This window comes from Lycorma delicatula, chromosome 9, assembly GCF_047948215.1.
Source record: "Lycorma delicatula isolate Av1 chromosome 9, ASM4794821v1, whole genome shotgun sequence".
Taxonomy (NCBI): Eukaryota; Metazoa; Arthropoda; class Insecta; order Hemiptera; family Fulgoridae; genus Lycorma; species Lycorma delicatula.
The window spans coordinates 57777503-57798143 of NC_134463.1; the positions used below are offsets into that span (position 1 = coordinate 57777503).

Genomic DNA, 20641 nt, shown 5'->3' on the forward strand with positions numbered 1-20641 from the left:
TTTTGTTAGTATTACACAGTTTTGATTGTTTTCTTATTAGTTTTATTTTCGTGTTTTCTGCATTTGTGTCGCTTGTGAACTCACTTTACCTTTCGGCTAGGTAGGTCCTTCGACGACTGAAGTTTTCAGTCTTGCTTGAGAGTAGAGATGTGCTTTGTTATTTTTAGTAATAGTTACACTGATGGGACTGTGGCTTGTGGCATTTGCATCGATAGCATCCTGGGCCGAGGCGACAGAGATTTCATATGCCGAGTTTAAAAGATGACTTCCAGTAAAGCCTATCAGAGGTAGGTACTGAGGGGATAGTTGGAAGGTATCTTCCCCCTAAGGGATCAGGATGTTTTGAATGTATCTTATTCTCAAATAAATTATTGGAAAAACAAAATGCAATATTTTACTCTACTCTCATTTTACTTTAACCTACTAATGCTGTTAAATAGTTTTAATAAAACCAGCAAAAGAGAAAATACCAATTCTTTTCTGTTACATTCTGCAACGAAAATGGGTTGTCTGGAATTTTCATAAATGGAACACTTTGATAAGAAAATCATAAAAGTAAAGCAAAAAAATAATTAAGTAAAACGTAAAGCACTTGTACGAACTTGCTTGCATTTATTCACTAAAAAAAATGAGTGACTAATCGTGATCTATATGATTTTTTTTTTTGACTAGTTTAATGCTATTCTTCATTCCTTTCTGCTCTGAGTTAATTTTTAACCTTAATATAATAACTACGTGCTACAAGTTGAGCTATCTGTTACATAAATTCCAATCTTTAAATTCCTTTAAAGTTTCTATACCCTTTTTGTTTTAATATAAAGTATATTAACCTACACCATATCTTTAACATTTTTTACTATAAATCTTATTACTGACTTTGTCTTAAGACTTCTTTACTCCATATGTAATCGCCCTACCTAATTTTCAGTACCTTAATAGATATTCTAACAGTAAAGAATATAACTATTTGCAAAATTAATTTTTACTGCTTTGTAAAAACAGCATATGGACTGCCATTGTTTCTGTTCCAATGTTTATGGGAATGAGATGTCTATAGAAGAAGAAGAGAAAATGTACACAAATGATCAAGTAATTACAGAAAGTAAAGTACAATTACAGAGAAAAAGGAAAATGAGTGGGTTTGTGTAGAATGAGAATTAATATTAAAAAACAAAATTATGAAAATTTTAAAATGGTTAACAATAGAAAGGAAAACATCTGGAGCGGGCTGAAAGAGTTAGAGTAAGTATATGAGTATTTAGTATTTTGAAAGTATTTAGTAAGTATTATTACTCTTGATCATGCAAAAATAATAAAAAGCAAGATAGGAGAAGGAAAATTGATGTACTGGAAAGTAAGCAATTTGGTACGAAACAAAAATATCAATTTGGAGTTAAGAGAGATTTGTTAATTTAATTGTTAAATGATTGTGAAATTTGTAATTTGATAAAAAAATAATTTAGTGAATTATTTTGAAAGTTTTGGAATGTAGAAAATGAAAGAAAATTACCAAGGTAATTTGTATTTACAAAAATAAAAGAACAAAGAAATACAATAAATTCTCTAAGAAAAAAAAACCCAAACAAAAGAAATGATAGGTAGAAAAGAAATGTAATGTAAACTGATTATGAAGAATGTAGATTACAAGGACAAGAAGAGAGAAGAAGCTCAGGAAAGAGACAACAAAAGTTTCTATTGCAATGTCTTTGGACTCATTCTATTATTATAATAATGATGTAATAGATTTGATTTTTTTCCTCAATGTGTAAATTAACATTTTCACCAAAAGGAAAAGTGGATTTAATTTTTTCCCAATAATCTTTACACATTTTTGGAAAAGTCAATTTGGGTAAGTAGAAGTGAGACAAAAATCAATCTCTCATCAAGAAGAGGTAGTTCAGTAATACACAGTTTAAGTGAACATGTAGCAGATTTTGTAAAGATTTCAAATTATTGTCTAGTTAAACTATTTTAATTAGTTCATTAAGGCAATTTTTTTTAATACAAATTATGCTAATCATGTATAATTCTGCACAAACAGAAAAGATACAAATTGAAAATCCACTAAAGCAAAAGGTTTATTTGTGTTTATTTCTGAATAAAGTATAAAGATAAAATAAAAATAAAATGCATTCATTATGTATCAAATAAATGAAAATTAAGCAGTTTACAAAACATAATTTTATTTATACATGTGGAATACAGAAAATCTACTTTGAAAATTTACATTGATTGCAACCACATCTATGAAAATAAAATGTACAATAAGACCTCTTAAATCACTGAAATCTTGAAAACAGTTCACTTGGATTTTTTTAAATGAGATTCTAAAATAATTTTTTTTTTCTAAATTTAATTTGTGGCAATCTTATAGAGAATCAATGGGTCAAAATATTACCTAACAACAAATTTCAATATAAAATATGACAATGTTTAAGCTTTACTGCTCAGCTAATGATTTAGTTATCTGGCTAACATTATAATTATACATTCATTTATTTAAATTCTAGCATAAAAGTTGTACCTTTTAAAATATTATTTTGGCTAAACATCTTGACTTAATGTAAGAATTTATATGGAAGTTTTTTCCTTCTTAGTTCTGAAAATTTGATACCATGTATTCATAAACCAAAAAAAATTGGATATATATATAATTAAAACAAGCACCTCATGAATTAAAATATAATTATTTTAACAATAAGTAAAACTTATAATAAAAACGCAAAAAAATATTTTAAATATATTTTCATGAAATAATTATGAGTCACTTTTGACCTTTTTATTTTCTGAAGTTTGTAGTAAATCATTTTCATTAAATAATTCACAATCTGTATCACTATCACTGTAACTGTCATTTTCATCATCAGAATCACCAACATTATAAAAGAATTTACTACCAATAGATGGCCCATCAAATAAAGAAGGCATATCTTTAATATCATCATTATTGGTAAAATGACACCCATCTTTTATTTCTTCATTATCAGTGTCATGATTATAATCAATATTTTCATCACAATCCTCGTCATTGACATATAATATTTTTCGATGTAAACGTCTATAATCAGCAGTCTGAATACTAGAACTATTTACTTCCCCTTTATCCTCTTTTTCTCTTTTTTCTTTATCAGCTGCATCTAACATTTGAGCTCTAAAATCAGCAAGCCTGAAAAAGAAAAAGGAAAACCTGAATATTTATCAAAACAAAGTATAGCTTCACATGAAGTCAAATACTTTGCGAATGTAATACCACAATTAGGACAAAAATTACTGAATTAAAAAAGTTATAAAAATCAAAATGTATGTAAGTGTTCAGAACTAAATATTCCTCCTCAATATTTCACAAAATAATGAAAGAGATCTTGTTTTAAAATCCTTTAAGCCTGCTTGTATTAATGACCTTTCTGACCAGGACATAACTTTAAGGGAAACTTGTTGCAAAGGTTCTCTTAACAATTTTCCAAATGTTCAATCATGGAAACCAGTTTTCTTCTGTCACAACTATGCCATTTTCCTGAGTAATATATCTCAGAACATATATTTTTGATGTAAATAAAATACACGCTATTATAAGGAAATCACACCCATCAAATGAATGATGTGGGCAGCGATATCTGAAACATATCGATTTAAAAAACAAATGTTAACAGCATTTTATACCTTATCATGCTTGAGAATTATTTTAATCCACAGCTTTGATTGACTCTAGTATGAAATTAATTGCCATCTTATGAGAGTTGGAGCTCTGGTTCATTATGCACAGTTGATAGCAGACTTTTTAAAATTAACATTTTGTAGTGCGGTGGATTGGTCAGGGCTACAAAATTCAGTGGCTGCCTACTTAACAACTTGTAACAACTCCCTCTAGGGAAAAAGGATGGAAGAATCTACCATTTGTGACTATCAGAGACTGTTTTATGACTTAGTTCCTTCAACTTTTGAAGAGAATGTCTAAACACACTTGTGACTATAAAGACAATTACTAGGCAAAGGAAAAGCACATAAAGATATAATTTAAAATAAATAAACTAATAACAAACAATTTATGTATTTTTTTTATTTTTTAAATGGAAAGGACTTGCTGATGACTGTAGGATGTTGTTACATGTTTTTTTTAATTTATATATTTACCATGTTTTTATCCACAATGGTGATGGAAAAATTCTGAATTTTGAAAAAAAAAACAGCATGATTTGGGAATTTGAGTTTTTTTTGGCTTTAATGAAGACTTGCCAATCACTGTAATGGCTAGATATTTTGATTTCAATACTGTAGTCATTGATGTCAATTTTGTCACCAATATAATAGCTTACAGAAAATTTTGTCTTACATTATAACAGTTCCTGATAAATTTACAACATGCTTGCTTTCTGTTTCGATGTATCAATGATTTTCCATCATTTATTTTGTCAATGTCTCATAACATGAACCAACTAAAATGTTACAAACCTTCTTTAATTTCTTTGACAGTCAGTTATTGAAATAAGCATGTTGATTTCTCTGATTAATATAACAGTTGATGAGTTGATATCAATAAATGTTGAATAAGGGTCATCATACCCAAAATTATGAATGGTTTAAAGGTGGCTGGGAGTCAATGATGAATAGTTCAGGACAATCATCAATAAAAATTGACTCTATATTCATGTGGAAAAAATTTCACACTTCAATCAAGAACTGACTCTGCTGATGCCAAATAAGGCTTATAAAGTCAGATAAAAGTCAAAGTAAAAGTACATAAAATATCAACAAAAAATAATCTAAAATGCCAACATAATAAGAATTTTGATCATATCTACTCTATAATTAGTTACATAGAAATTGTTAAATTAATGTTATTAACTAAACATTGAACAGAAATCAATAACAGTTAAAAAACAGCAAAAATTAATAATATACATACGTGGTAGGTTTTGTAGGACTATCAGAAAGTTTCTTTGTTTCTGACCTGCTTCTATTTTTTATAGCTCTTCTTCTTTCACCTAAAAGACATATACAAGATTAGTATTTATTTACAAGTACAGAAAAATTTATTTTATAAAAATAAATATGCTGAAAAACATTTTACCTATATTAACTACATTAACATCAGATATATGGTTGTTCTCTTCAATATTCTTCTTTAATTCTTCTTCAAAATTTCTTTCATCCACTTTTAGAGCATCATCAACAAGTTTACCTGTATTATTAAAAAATAATAATATTAATTATAAAATAGAAATTGATATCTATTTAAGAATAAAGGCAAATAACAACACATAAGCATGCAAACACTATAAATATAATAAGCAGGGGAAAACAGAGTATTATACCTGCTCTGGAATTATTGAGGCAAAGGTCTCAAGGGAAAGATCATGTGAAGATCTTTATTTAGTTATTCTCTTTATTTAAGAGAATTACTTACCCTTAATAATGTTTTGGTACAGAAAAATTTACACTTCATGTTTTTGGAGAGGGATGTGTTAAGAATTTATATCTAATATAATAGAACTCTCTTTATTTGTGGTCTATTATGACAAAAAATACTATATAAAATAATTCCAAAAAGTAAACTATTAATACATCTATACTATTACATAAAGAGGAAGAGGGTTTTTCTTTGTTCGGAATAAACAAAAAAACTACCTGATCAATCGCAACCACATTTTTACCCATGCAGCTGAAGAGATAAGGGCCTTTTTTTTACTGTCTATGGATAAAAATGATCGCAAATAGTAGAAATATTTGCATTTTGTAAATAATTCATGGCTTTCTGAAGATAATCGATAAACAAAATTCTGTTACTATCCCAAAGAGCAGTCGCCATCACCTTCCCCGCCAATGGAACAGTCTTTGCTCTTTTCAAAGTAGGTTCACCCTTTGCAGTCCACTGTTTTGACCATTGTCTCATCTCAGGAGTGTACTACAGTTATGAATCTACACAAAAAATCTGACTCATTTTGCTTAAACTGTTCCAGAAGGGCCTTGGAAATGTTCATTCGAATGCATTTTTCGTCCAGCAAACACGGCACACAACATATGGATAGCTTACACATATTCAACTCTTCAGTTAAAATATGACAAACACGTTCTTTCGATATGCCAATAGCCTCTGCTATCTCTCTAACCTTAATTCATCGGTTGTCCAGTACCATTTGGTGAACTTATTCGATGATAATGGTAGTGGCTGCAGTTTTTGGCTGTCCCAAATGCTCATCAACCAAGCTGGTATTACCATATCTAGATTCAACTGCCCATCTTTTCACAGTGGGAAATGATGGGATAGTCCTCATAAACAGCATCCAAATCTGTTTTAATTTGTGTAGGTGTATTTCCTTTCAAATGCAAGTATTTAATCACGGCATGATATTCAATTTTTTCCATTTTCATAAAAACACCCACAATGACTTACTCAAACAATAACTGAGCGTCCAAAATGCCTGAAATTTTAGTGAGTACCTTTCAATGCATGGGCGAATACATTCCTTAACTTTTGTTGACTAGTACTCAATTTGAGGCTAAAACTTTTCAGACAACCCTCGTAAGTGTATAAGCTCATGCAAAAAGGTGGGAAAAAAATTGAAAGTTTTCCCTTTAAAAATCTTGATTGAAAGTGACTGGAATGCAGCATAGTTTTTTAACCACCTCAGTGATATCTTGGAAATTTCTTAATGAAAATCATTAGAGTATGTCCGCTAGTGTAGATACACCCTTTTTGTTTATGTTTAAAGCCATTTTTCAAAGGGCAGACACCAAAATGGAAAATAGTTGAAAAAAATATGTGTAAAAAATAATAAATATGAGTAACATATAATACCAATTATAATGTAAGCAACAACATTGCTCAAAAAGTATGGTCAATCCAAAAAATTATTTTACTTTTTTAATGTTTTTTAATATAATTTAAACAACCAATTAATTTTTATAATCTCATCGAGACAAAAGTGGTTTTCAATATTTATAAAATATAATTGCTGTTAGATGAAAACATCTGACACATTTTATATAATTCAATGTTATACATTATCGCTATCATTTCCAGTTATTATCGCATCAGAAAGTTTTCTGAGATTACAAAAAGTGAATGTGACTGAGTACCTGGAAGCTGTGTCGACTGTAACTACTGTGAGATATATACCATGTAACACGTTAAAACATCTTAGGAGGTAGGTGGGTAATGCTTTCCACAATTAAAGAGGAATATTAAAATTATTAATCTAATCATGGAAGATGATCTGAAGGTCACAGTGAGGTTGTGAATCAAGAAAAGACCGCCAATATTCTTCATTGATGTTATGAGAAATCTAGTTCACCATTAGAAGAAAAAAATGTAAAAGAAAAAAGTAAGAAGAAGTAAGAAAAAAATGTAAGAAAAAAAATGTATTTTTATGCCACAATTGTTTCATTTGATTATATGTATTCATTTAGTTATGAGCAACTATACATTATATTTCAGCTAACCCTCATTTCTAAACTTTACTATATTTAAGTAGCGATAATTTTAGTGTCTACCTGAAAACATAACAAAAATTTTTTTACTCACGTGCAATTAAATCTTTTTTTAATTTATTATATTCATTTTCCTTTTTATTCCATGATGAAATAAAATCACTAGATTCAAAGAGATCTTCAAGCAAAACAGCAGAATCTTCTTTACTTCTTTTTGGTAAATATATATCATCAATATTTTTCTTCCTTCTATTTCTTTCAATTCCAAACTACAAAAATAAACAATTACTATTTATCAGGTAAATTCTGAAAATGTGCAATTTTACTTCCTTGTACGAAGTAAAGGAAGTATTGTGATCGCAAAAAATTTCTTTTTTTAGATTTCAACTATCCATTTTTAAATATCGATTTTGACTCAGGGAGGATGTTGAAAGTTTGGATTTGGGACTGTTGTAACATCAGCCCAAAATCCAAAAAAAATTGGACTTTGGACTTTTTATTAATTGCAGTAATAAGCTCTAATTGAGAGCTTTTCAATGATATATATAATAAGTGGTACTTATTTTCATTAGTTCCAGACATTATAGCCAAATAAAATTTTAATTAATGAAATATTTGGTTCTTACAAGGGTAAGTCACATTAGTTCAAATCAGACTTCACCTCCTTTTTTTTAACTTTTTTTTTTTTAATTTAAATATATTGATTTATTAATAATTATTAACAGTGATTGTAAAAATGTTTTTACAATAAATAATAATTCAATAATAACAATAAAAATAAAAAAAATATATGAAAAAATAACATTTATTAATGAAATAAGATTTTATGTACTTTTCATTTTCAAAAAAACATGTATATGTATAATTTAATAGGCATACAAGAAAGTCATGTAATGTGCACATCAGATTTTTTATATTTAAGGGTAAAAAAATCAGGCAGGTTATTATTGTCAAAAAACATGAGCAAGACAATTCTGTTTAGTGAAATAAGGAAATCTTCAGCAAAATTTTATAGAATAAGCAGTAAGCATTAAAAAAAATAACCTAATAACAAAACTTTTGCTTATTAAATATAAATGAATTACTATAGCTAAGTAAGCATAAATTTGCTTTTTAATATAAAAGCAAAAAGTATGAAAGTATATTTGTACATTATAAAAATACATTACATTCTGAATAATTGAGATAGGGATTGTAAAGGGACACTATAAATGAAAAACTTTATGAAACAAAAAATTGTAAAATTCCATCGTTCAAAAATACAAAAGTACAGGATCCTCATCTTCATGCTGAAGATGTCAGGACCTAAAGAGCTAGTGCATTATTGGTATTTGGTGGTGGGACTAACTGTTTCTAAGCAAAAAATCCAACCCTCTCAGTTTCTTGCTTAGTTAACGAACAAGCCTAAGGCTAATGACATACATAGCTGTTTTGACCAAAGCATTTATCAAGTCTAACACCGAGGCGTTGGTTCGTTCCATTGTTTATAATTCAAGAAAACACATATAGAGGTGCAGACTGACTGGCGGTTTACCAACCGAAAGTAAACAGATTCGCGGGGTAATCTGCCACTGTTTTGTAGGTGCTTTAGAGCTTCAAGCAGTAGAATATCTGGACTGCAGAAGAATATTTTGCATCTGCAGTGCAGAAGTATCATCAACCCACTGACTCGTTAAATGAACTAATGTAACATAAACTGAATTGATAAACGCATCAGTCAAAACCGCTGTGTATGTCATTAGACTAACAGCTGGGGTACCTGTTGGATAAAGCCAGGCCCTCCAAATCTGTGTAACAGACACTTTTCTACATTGCATGACTGCCTTTATCACAAAATATAATAAAGTTAAAAATGCTAATTGCCTACTTATATGAGAATTCAGATTCAGTTAACATCAATGTTATATAAATTTTATTAACAAACTGAAATGTTTTATTTAAAAATACATAAGAATGCAAAATATTTTATACTAATATTACAACTTATACATTTTTTAACAAAGTAACTGAGATGAAAGAAATGGATTGTGTAAAATGCTGCCCAGGAATTAAACCAAGACACATCTGATCTAGCCAGCAAACATTACTAACAAACAGTAAGTTCTAATAAATTTATCAGATTTAACTAATAACAGTAACAAAATAATGTAAACCAACCTGTTCTGAAAAGCAAACAAAATGGAATACTTTATCAATAACCATTTTATAAAAAATGTAACATGCGTCCAAATAACCACTTTCTTTTAATTTATCTACAAATGCAGTTAATTCCAACCATTCATCATATTCTATCCTTATTTTTATAAATAAACTGAAACAAAATAAATATCATTATGTATGAAGTATATATTACAATATTATAAAATTAAAGCAAATTGAAAATACCGGCTAATAATTGTGAAACACTATATCTATATGTCAGAACTACATGAGGTTTGAGATTAAAAGTTTGTCATTTTTTGGTCATCTCTCTTTCAAAATAATCTCCTTGGAAAGCCATATATCAACACCAGTAAATAATCTTTCCTCAAAACAGCTTTGATACTAGTATTTTGGTAGAATTACCTTCAGAGCTGCTTTTGATCTCTCAAATTGAGCCACTTGCATTGTTTTTTTTCTTTGGCAATGAAAGGGACTTCTTTGGTTGTATTGGATTAGATTTACTGAATAGAGTGGATATTCTAACAGTGATTTGTTTTTCTGCTAAAAACTCTCTAAGCTGGTGAATTGTAATAATGCAGGATTCACAAGCTGCTGGCAAAAAGTCTGTATGTTTTTTTGCTTAATTTTTTCATGCAACCTTTTCAGCACTTCCACATGGTAGGCCTGCTTCAATGAGTGTCAGTTGGAACAAATTCAAAGTGAACAATTCCTTTAATATCAAAGTCAGCAGCATTGTTTTGGACTAACAAAATAATTTTTGTCATGAAGAATTGGCAAGCTATTGTTTTATATTATTGGGTCATATTGGTATATCCAGTATGACCCTCAAATAAGAAAAAATTCTTGGCAAATTTCAATTTGTCTTTGCTTCTGTTTATCAATGAGCTACTTTAGTATCAATTTCACACACACTTTACTCATGTTTTAAACTTTCAGTCAATATTTTCTGTCAGTATTCACTTCCTCTGCTATGCTGCTGACACAGTCAGGTAATAATTTTCTCCCATAATTTAATGAACAATTTTTTCATCAATTTTGCTTATTAATAATCACCCTAATTACTTGTCATTAGTAACACTCTCCTCAAAAAATTATTTTATCCTTTGTAAACTGATATTTTCTTCACAGCATTAATTATTTATTTGCCTAAGTACCTAGATGTATGACCCACAATTACAGTTCCTGTTAATAATGATGAATGAATTTTCTTAAATAAATGCCTTAAATAAATAACTGGAATTTGAGAGCAAAATCTTCTGACCAAAAGGCAAACATGTTATCACTTACCACTGAGATTTGGAATTATTACCCCCATAAAATTGTACAAACATCTCTGTAATTCACCTTTGCATTTGCCAATTTTGATGAGCAATTTAATGTTTATTTGTTTCTCCAATTTAATCAATGACATTATTATGTATACTAAAATATGCATAGCCAATAAAAAAGGCTTCAGTCAAAAGCAAAACAATACTGATAAATAATAATACAACTGAGTTCATGAACTTTATTGTCAGACTTTTTATAATAAATTAGCACCTTTTAATAATTTTTTTCTTCTAAATATTATATAATAATATTAAATAATAATACGAAATAGAGTATGTATACATTTTCAGGATTTCATTAGAATCCTTATTGAAATCATCCTGAATACCTGGTAATCTTTTTGATAAAGATTGTGCCCAAACTGTTAACCAAAAATAAAATTTACTACAAATTAATTGTTTGGGGTATTTATTGAGAATTAATCAAATTTTCTCGATTCCAAATTTTTTATTTGTACAATGAAATAATTTTATATCTTGGTAAGATAAAGCCAATGTAATCCCAGTTGGATGACATTTTGGGCTTTAAATTAGATATCAATCTACCAGTTTATTAACATCTGTTTCATTAAAATAAAGAAAGTTGAGAACTAGATTAATATTAATAATTATTTGAGGAATACTTTAATATTTGTTTGTATTAACAAACAAATATATGCTGAATGATTTCTTTACTGTGAAAAAAAAAAAAATTAAAAATGTTGCTGGCATCAACAAATTCATTAAGCTGAACTTAATTTAAACAGAAATCAATACTTTCACAGTCCGTGTTTTTTTATGCAAGCCATACATATCTACCAAACATCTCTTGTTACGTTTTCAGCATGTTCACTTTGTTTAGAATAAATGTCTGAATTTTTTATTTTTCCTATTACTTTTCTTTGCTGTTTCCTCTCAATAAAAGTAGTCTATAATTCAGGTTCAGTGTATAAGTTTACAGTTCAGTTGAATACTACTATTCATAATATTCAGTATCATCACTAAACAATTCTAGGAGGATACATTTTTCCTTACTGAAACAAACCTGAATCTATTCTTAAGAAACCTTTGGTACCAGGAGCAAAACCAATTTAATTCACTACATACTTCAATTGGTCACTGTAAAATCACTGATCAGTCAAGTGCTGTTCCTATCCTGAATAAAGACACTCAAATTTCCTGAAGACTGTGAATGGGATGGATATTCAGTTCCTGGTAAGTTATGAGGTACTGAAGCACTCCTTTTGAACAATTTTTTAAAATCTTTTTTTCATAGTTTCTAGCTAAATTATTCATTTCTAGATAAGGGAAAGAAGTGGGTAGTGACCCACCTCTTTCCCTTATTCTTGATGATTGCTTATTTCTTGGGGTATTCAGAGGGTTTCACACTATTAGCACTAAGGATATGGGAACCTGTAGAGTTAGAACATTCTTGGTATTTGTGTGGTTAATGAAGATATCTCTGCCCATGAGGCTGTACATGCAGTCACATTTCCTATCTATTAACTGTATGAAAAACTTAACCTGGTGATTACTGATTTTTGTTCCTAAAATGCGATACATGATTTTAATCTGTTTTTTGATGCTGAAAACAAATATGAACTCAGAATCCTTTTATCACCCACCATTTTTGAAAAAAATTTTAATTTAAATTAAAGAATTTTTTTTTTATTTTTCAACGTATAGTTAGCATTTTAAACTCCTACATTGTATTTTATTAGCCCATTTTTTATTGTTTAACTTTGTTAACATAATTTGTAAACTATAAATAAAGAAAAATAGATAAAGATTTAAATCATATCATAGTCACATATTATGACATCATATCTAATACTGAAGAGTGAGCCTTCATGGACAAGATTAATCATGTCTGTGCAGGTCAAAACATGCAGCTGAAAATAAAGCTGTGTTGTTTGTATTCAGTACTGGATTTAAGAATGAATTAATTTTGTTCAGTCTTATTGCTGTCTTAAGTTTGTTAACACTGCAGTGTCATAATGCCTCGAAATTGTGTAAATGATGTGGATGCCTTTTGTTATATATGTGGTGAGTTTACTGTAAAGTCAAATAAAAAAAATATTACACCTTTAATTAAAAAAGCATATATTTGTACTTTCAGTGTAAAATTGGTGATCAGGATATGACGTGAGCTCCGCATATAGTATGCACTAATTGTTCTGTATATTTAAGAGGATGGCTAAAAGGTACAAGGAAGGCTTTGCCATTTGGTGTACCTATGGTTTGGCATGAACCAAAGGAACATGTAACCGATTGTTACTTTTGTTTAACAAGTGTGTTTGGAATTTCTAAAAAATGTTACCATACTGTAAAATATCCTTCATTGCAATCTGCAATCAGGTCTGTACCTCACAGTGAAATTATTCCAGTTCCTTAGCCACCTGTGAATTTATGTTTTGAAAGAAGCAATGAAGAACCAGGCAGTACTGAAGAAGACAAGTGATTTTGATTTTTGAATTATCTTCCAACAAGCCACATCTTATATCACAAGGTGAATTTAAATGATTTGGTTAGGGATTTAAATTTATCAAAAAATCAAGCTGAACTGTTAGGATTAAGACTGCAAGGTTGGAATTAAAAAAAAAAATACAAAAATTTCAGGCTTTCAAAAAGCCAGTAAAAAAACTTTCTCAGTAATTTATTAATGAAAATAATTTGGTTTATTACACAAATATTGATGAGCTTATGTTGCACTTAGGACAAGTTCATAAACCTGAGGACTGGCGCCTTTTCATAGATTCATCCAAGTATAGTTTAAAAGTGGTTCTACTACACAACAGTAACAAATATCCTTTGATACCAATCGCTTATGGTATTAATTTGAAAGAGACATGAAATGAAGAAAGATGTTCTTGAAAAAATAAATTATAAAAAACATAGCTGGAACATATGCGGTGATTAGAAAGTTACAGCTATTTTGTTACGCATGCAGTTAGGCTTTCCTAAGTAGTTTCTTTGCGAATGGGACAGCTGAGCTATGGAAAATAAACATTATGTTACCAAAGAGTGGAAGAAATGAGACAACTTAATTCCAAAATGGGAAAAATATATATTCATGAGCCCTTAGTTGAACCCAGAAAAATATTTTTTCCCCTCACCATATCAAGCTAGAAATAATGAAAAATTTTGTAAAAACAAAAAATGTGGGACTATTTTTCAAAAATAGATTTTTATACATCAAGCAGAAATTTCTGAATGTAAGTGAAGGAAAAATTAAAGAAGAAATATTTGTTGGTCCTCAAATAAGAGAGTTGGTCAAAGATGATGTATTTAACTCGATGTTAAATAATGTAGAAAGAGCAGCTTGGCTTCATTTAAACATGTTTGCAAATGTTTTCTCAGCAAACAAAAATCCGACAATTACTGCAATATTATTAATTAACCTCTTACTTCATACAAAGCTATGGGATGCAATATGTCTTTGAAAATATATTTCCTCCACTCATGTTTGGATTTTTTCCCGGACAACTTTGGAGGCGTAAGTGACGAACATGGTGAACGTTTCCACCAAGACATTTCGGTGATGGAAAGCCACTACAAAGGGAAATGGAATACTAACATGCTAGCCGATTACTGTTTGACATTAACTCGGGATGTGCCTGAGGCTATTTAAAAAAGAAAAGCATCAGCGAAATCATTTTAACATCTAACACAGGTATGGCCATGCAAAATTTTAAATTTTACAGATTTTTACTATATTTTCCCTTAATTTTCTCTTGAAGCGTAATTTATTTAAAACTAAGAGTGATAAAAAAATTGTATTTACAAATCTGTAATGTACGCAAAAGAGCAATTCAAGAAATGGTATCACACTTAGAGAAACACAAAAAAATTTTTTTTGTCTATCAGTATTATTAGATAATGAAAGAACCCCTAAACATACACAATATTACTTGCAACAGCTCAGCAATAACCTCTAATCATAAAATGTAAATTGAGTGATGTTAGATTTTGAATTTTTGGTTGCAACAATTTCTCAGTTGTTAAAACTGAATCCTTGCTTCATTTTTTAGAAGCATATTAAACATACATTTAATATCATTTGAGAATATAATTTGCCTGATAATATACAAATAAAGAGAATGAAATACGCATATAAAAACGTAGGGAAAAACATTTTCAACAAACCCTTCAATGAATGATTTTAAGAGTGTGAATATTATTTTTTAAACTTAAGTTTTCTCTAACTCAAAAGTAAAATAGGTACCTTACAGTTACATGAATTAAATAATTTGAAGTTTTGTTAAAACTTTGTCAGTCATGAACTACATTAAAAAATGTAATGTAATTATAAAACAATTTTATTTTCAGATAAAAGATATCTTGGGATTTTATGTCCAAACAGTGGCTATTAAAAACTGTTCGTTTATATAGCAGTAACCAATTTTTGACAATTATTGATTGACTATGAAAGTATCCAATAGTGTGTTTAAAAAACAAAATTTTGTAGATGCATCTCCCTGTTTGTTTTAAAAGGATAAATAGGAATTTTAGGAAAAGTTTTTTATAAAATTATATGGAAATTGTTTTTTCATTGAACCTTTCTCAGCTAATTACTCAGCTATTTCTTCAGTGATATTAATGGGTGCTTGTTGTTGATAGTGACTATCTTAAAAATATATTCAAATTATTGTTCTTTAGTCAATAAATCCAAAGGAATTATATCACTTAAATTTAATACACAGAATCAGATATTCTTTCTTTATTCTACATGAAATTAATGGAACATCAACCTAATTAATAAATAAACTGCATAGAAATTTGAACAACTAGTCTAAAAGACTTTCTATTGATGTGATTTTCAAGTGTTACAATTTACGAACATTTTATACTGTATCTTTTGCAAACAAATTCCTATCTGTTCATATAGCTTATGTATTTTTAACAGATGTATATTCATATTTTCTGTTCAAAAACTATTTAGTATTTTTTTAATATTATTTAACTCCATATTACTGCAACAGATAACTCTCTAAAATTATTTCTAGAATTTTACTTTTTATACACTAAACAAAATTTTCTGTCAACATTAACATAATTTGAAAGTTTGCAGCAGATAAATCCTTAATAGCAACTTGTAATTTGTTGCTCTCTCCAGCAATATACAATTATTATCTATCCACTAGTTCTAGTAATTTATTATAAAATTATACTTTCAAACTTACTCATTTTTAGAATGAGTTGGCTGTCTATAATAAAGTCCATACAATAAATAAAGCCCTCCAATTCTTTCACTCTTACTGTGAGGAGGAAAAAGGTAACTTTTTGCGATTAAAAATAATTCTTCAGTAAATTCAATGAGTTCATAAATGGAAGGACGACCTCTGTAAAAAATTAATTATAATAAATTATCAACAATAAATTATTTATCTATTAAAATCTATACTGAAGAAGCAGATATCTACAATCTGTTCTCTTCGAACAATGAATAAATATGTTGAATGTCTTGAAGGAAAGAAAGCCCGCTAACAAATATCTCCTCTACGTTCTGTGTATTCTGGTTGACAACCTTTAACAGCTGTCAATTGATAATGATAAATTAATTTTTTTTAGTGTATGAAAAAATGCGAAGTCTGAGACTTGAACCTGGAACCTCTGGATGAAAGACAGAGAAGCTACTGGTTATGTTTAAATTAGTTTTAATAATTTGTTGTAACCTGATGCTTGGATGTAATTTGTAAAAAAAATAAATGACATATTATTACAAATATACATCATTATATTATTACAACATATATTTATGAGTACATTTATTATAAGTGTTAATAAATAAATAATAATTTGAATAATAATGTAAATAATAATAATTTGTTTAGCACTACATGATGGCCAACACTTGACAATCAGCTGATTTTCAGCTGTTATGGCAACTTGCGAAATTATAACACTGAAAATTATCAGCATATAAAATTAAGAACAGAATCTAACATTGGCAGAAATGAGATAATCAACTGTGAATTAAAGATAAAAATATTGAGATGAATTTTATTGATAATAGTTTCGTCCCATTGCCTTTGTTTTTTGGGTTTATTTTATCACCACTTCTACTCTATAGAATCTAGAATGAAATAACTATGTATACAAAGCCACCTAATAAAAAGGGAAATACAGGTAACTTCAAAATAAAATTCATTAGGTACTCCTAGATTATTATGTAGTTATGTGCTTAGACATTCTTTGGATGTCACAAACCTTTTATACTACTAGTAAAATAATATTAGATCATCAAAATAAGACAATTTAGCTAATATATTACCAGGATGCTAAAAGAAGAGAAATGATTTGTTGATATTCGTAAATAACACATTTTGTTTTATCTATCAGTTGATTACTCAGAAAAAATACATACAATCATTACATACCTATAATGATATATCACCATTTAATAATTCTGAGCAATTACTTGATCACCTGCACCTTTTCAGCTTTAATATACCATAATAGATTTGTTTAGTATCAGGAAAACACAATTTCTAAATGCTGGAAAGCAAGTGACATGTGCAAAGTCAAAGTTTATGCTGTGTTATCAATTTACTACTCAATTAACAATCAGCTTTATGAGTTGTGGTGACCTGTTCAGATGCTAATCTGTTCTGTGAAGAAAGGTTAAGGTTAGAGACATGGAGAGAGAAATAAACCATGAACTAACCTTAATCGTTGACGGAGTTGGAGTCAGCCATTGAAAATGACTGATGGTGCTCTTTGCAAGGTGATTACCCATTGAACAAACGACTAATAACACAGAACATGCAGTGTAGTCTCTCTCTGTAGTGACTATATTTTCATTTAAATATAAGTTTGGCCAAGTGTCCTATAAGATGGTGTTAAGTATTGCCATACCTTGGTAATTTATCCCTATAACCTATCTCCACAGAACAGATTAACAACTGACCAGGTATTGATAACACCTAGCTAATTAACTACTGTACTGAAAATGCAAGTTGAACTTAGACCTTTCACAGGTTACCCGTTATCCAAACCTGCTTTCTGTCATTAAGATCTTGTTTTCCTGATCGTAAACATATGTACCATATGTAAACCATGTGGTTAGCATATGGTTATTTGGTTCATAATTTAAACAAACTAAATAAAGGACAAACTGAAGTTGATCAAATAATCGCTCAGAATTACCCAGCATTTTATTACTGACAAAAGAATATCAAATAGAGGTACTTACGTATTAACGCCACCGCAGCTACAGCTTTAGGTTATGTTGACTTCGTGTACTGACAAATCGTACGTATATCAAAATAACCTAACTAAATATAATCTATGCTCGCTAACCTTGGTACTTATGTATTAACGCCACCGCAGCTACAGCTTTATTTAAAAACAAAATAGTCAATCGGATTTCGGTGGATTAACATTAATTGGATTTCGGTGCTATAACATTAAGGTTATATTATTAATAAGTTTTATATATTATGCATATTTAATGTTAATTATAAGAGGTTAGCGAGTGTAGGTTACATTTAGTTGGGTTATTTCGATATATGTACGATTTGTCAGTACACTAAGTCAACATAACCTAAAGCTGTAGCTGCGGTGGTGTTAATACGTAAGTACCCAAATAGATTACATTTGACAAAATGATGTTCACAATAGTTCATTTACTAACTAGCAATTTATAAAATTAACATTAGGAAAAAATCACAAAATTCATGTAAAGCATAAAAGTGATTGAAATACTTTACTTACCGAAAAATTAGTGCAAATTTCATCTTTTGCCATTCTTTAACAAAATCTTTATATAACAAACTACCAGTACTTGCAAAGTGTTTCAACAACCTTTCACAGTCCGTTTTCACACCAGATGAAGGTTTATCTCCCATTTTTCTACATATAAATCACTTATAGTACCAAGAATGTAAAAAAAAATTAATATCTGCAAAACAAAAGTAATCACTAATATATTACATTGTTACATCAGTAACATCAAGTTACATCAGTGAGAAACAATAAATATTTTATACAAATCAATATATATTTACATTGCATATAATATAACATAATGGATAAATAGCCTCCATAAATAACTAAACAACTTACCATCATTCTCTGAAATGACAAAGAAAAAATCATGGGAAACTGATGAATGTGAAGCTTTCTTATAAAATATTCATATGGATATTAGTTTCATGAAAGTTCTCTTGTTGATACAAAACCACTACATTCATAAATAAGTAATGAACAGAAGATATTATTGCACTAGTATTAAATGTAATCACCAGACTATATGAAGATCCAAAGTGATAATGCCGTGGATCCGAACCTACCAAGGTAAAGTGCTTACAGGATATTTAAGTTGTTAAATGTTTTAAAATTTAGTATTGATATGAAGTTTAAAAAAATATAAATTAAAAAAATAAATACAGTATTCTAAATTAAATTTTTTTGAAGATACTTAAGAACAAAAAAGTCAACTTCCTCATATTAAGTTCTAGTATGTTTACTTTTAAATTAATCTTGTAGGCATTTTAATAAACTGCCAGTGTTATATTTCCATTCAGACAATAAAATAACTGGCAAGTAAAACAATTGAGAAGAGAGCTGCTATAGTCTACTTACAAAATGACACAGAATTCATTTTGTTCTTATGCACATTTTTATTTTATAATCCAATTGGTAAGTATAACTAAAATAATTATGACAACAATTGAAAATATGTGATCTTTATAAACAGTTTTTACATTATCCAAAGTTTTTAAAGTTCTGTGTGTTTTGCCTTCATCCTATATAACTGGGCTTTATTTCTGAAATCACCAAGAAAATACAGAAATGTGTAAACCAATTGTTACATGGACATTTAAATAAATTTTTTCCCCAAAATTTAATGATAATAATACAACTGAATTAATTCTCTAATCAAAAGAATGAAATTTTCAGCAGTAATGGACTAATACTCCACAGTGAAAACAAGTAACTATCTGGCTGCTGTATGTAATCTGTTTCTTCAAACAACATAAAAATAACATCAAGCTTGATGTCACTCATCATTATTGCATTACTGACAAGTAAAATTAGTTTTCTTGACACTTTACCTCAAGACTTTTTTCAACAGATTACTTAAAAGGTGTTAGGCTCACTACAGTACCGCCACACTGAATGAACTCGAAAAATATATAATGAAACATACCACAAAAAAATTAGATAAATATGCCTTTATATTTGACTAACATTATCTGCAATGATATAGTTATCATTTTTAAATAAGATCTATAAACTTTCCATCTAATATAAATATTTTTTGTAGATTATTTATGAATTAATAAATTTCTACTAGTGAAAAAGATCGAAGTTTAAAATTGTGGATTGTTTCTATTCAGCTCTGCTTGTAAAACTACTAAAATTGTGATTCAGGAACTGCCGTAAAAGCACACAACTTGGGCTTAAAAGATAATAATTCTGAACTTTCTGTACCTTAAAACAACACCAAAACACCAGTCAATTGTACCTTTAAAAAAATAATCTAATCTTAATCGAATAACGTTACTGTTAACACTGCATCAAAGTTTACCTACAGGAAGAATCGCATAATTTCCTGCTATTATCTGTGAAAAGAAATATATCAGTATACGAATGCTAACGATAGTTTTCATTTAAACATCACATTCACTAAACGACTACCCACCACATAATTCCCAACTTTATCATTAAGGTTACATTATGTCGTTTAAAAATATATAGTACCAACATAATGTAAAGAAAACTTTAATTAGGAAAAT

The 20641-nt window shown here is 28.8% G+C and overlaps 1 protein-coding gene across 3 annotated transcripts; it reads right to left on the minus strand.

Annotated features, from left to right (window-relative positions):
• Positions 1-2166: 2166 nt before the first annotated feature.
• On the minus strand, positions 2167-20578 carry Pbp45 (proximal sequence element A Pbp45). 3 transcript variants are annotated; one of them, XM_075375527.1, is made up of 8 exons: positions 20438-20578; positions 18615-18801; positions 16082-16240; positions 9586-9739; positions 7523-7697; positions 5069-5179; positions 4904-4982; positions 2167-3166 (listed from the first exon to the last, which is right to left on the minus strand). In XM_075375527.1, the coding sequence occupies exons 2-8, from the start codon at positions 18746-18748 to the stop codon at positions 2758-2760; spliced, it is 1221 nt and encodes a 406-aa protein (XP_075231642.1). In that variant the 5' UTR covers positions 18749-18801; positions 20438-20578; the 3' UTR covers positions 2167-2757. The 3 variants fall into 3 exon arrangements, with proteins under 3 accessions (XP_075231642.1, XP_075231643.1, XP_075231644.1); XM_075375528.1 differs by having other exon boundaries at positions 20434-20578; XM_075375529.1 differs by having other exon boundaries at positions 20337-20578.
• Between the last annotated feature and the right edge of the window lie 63 nt (positions 20579-20641).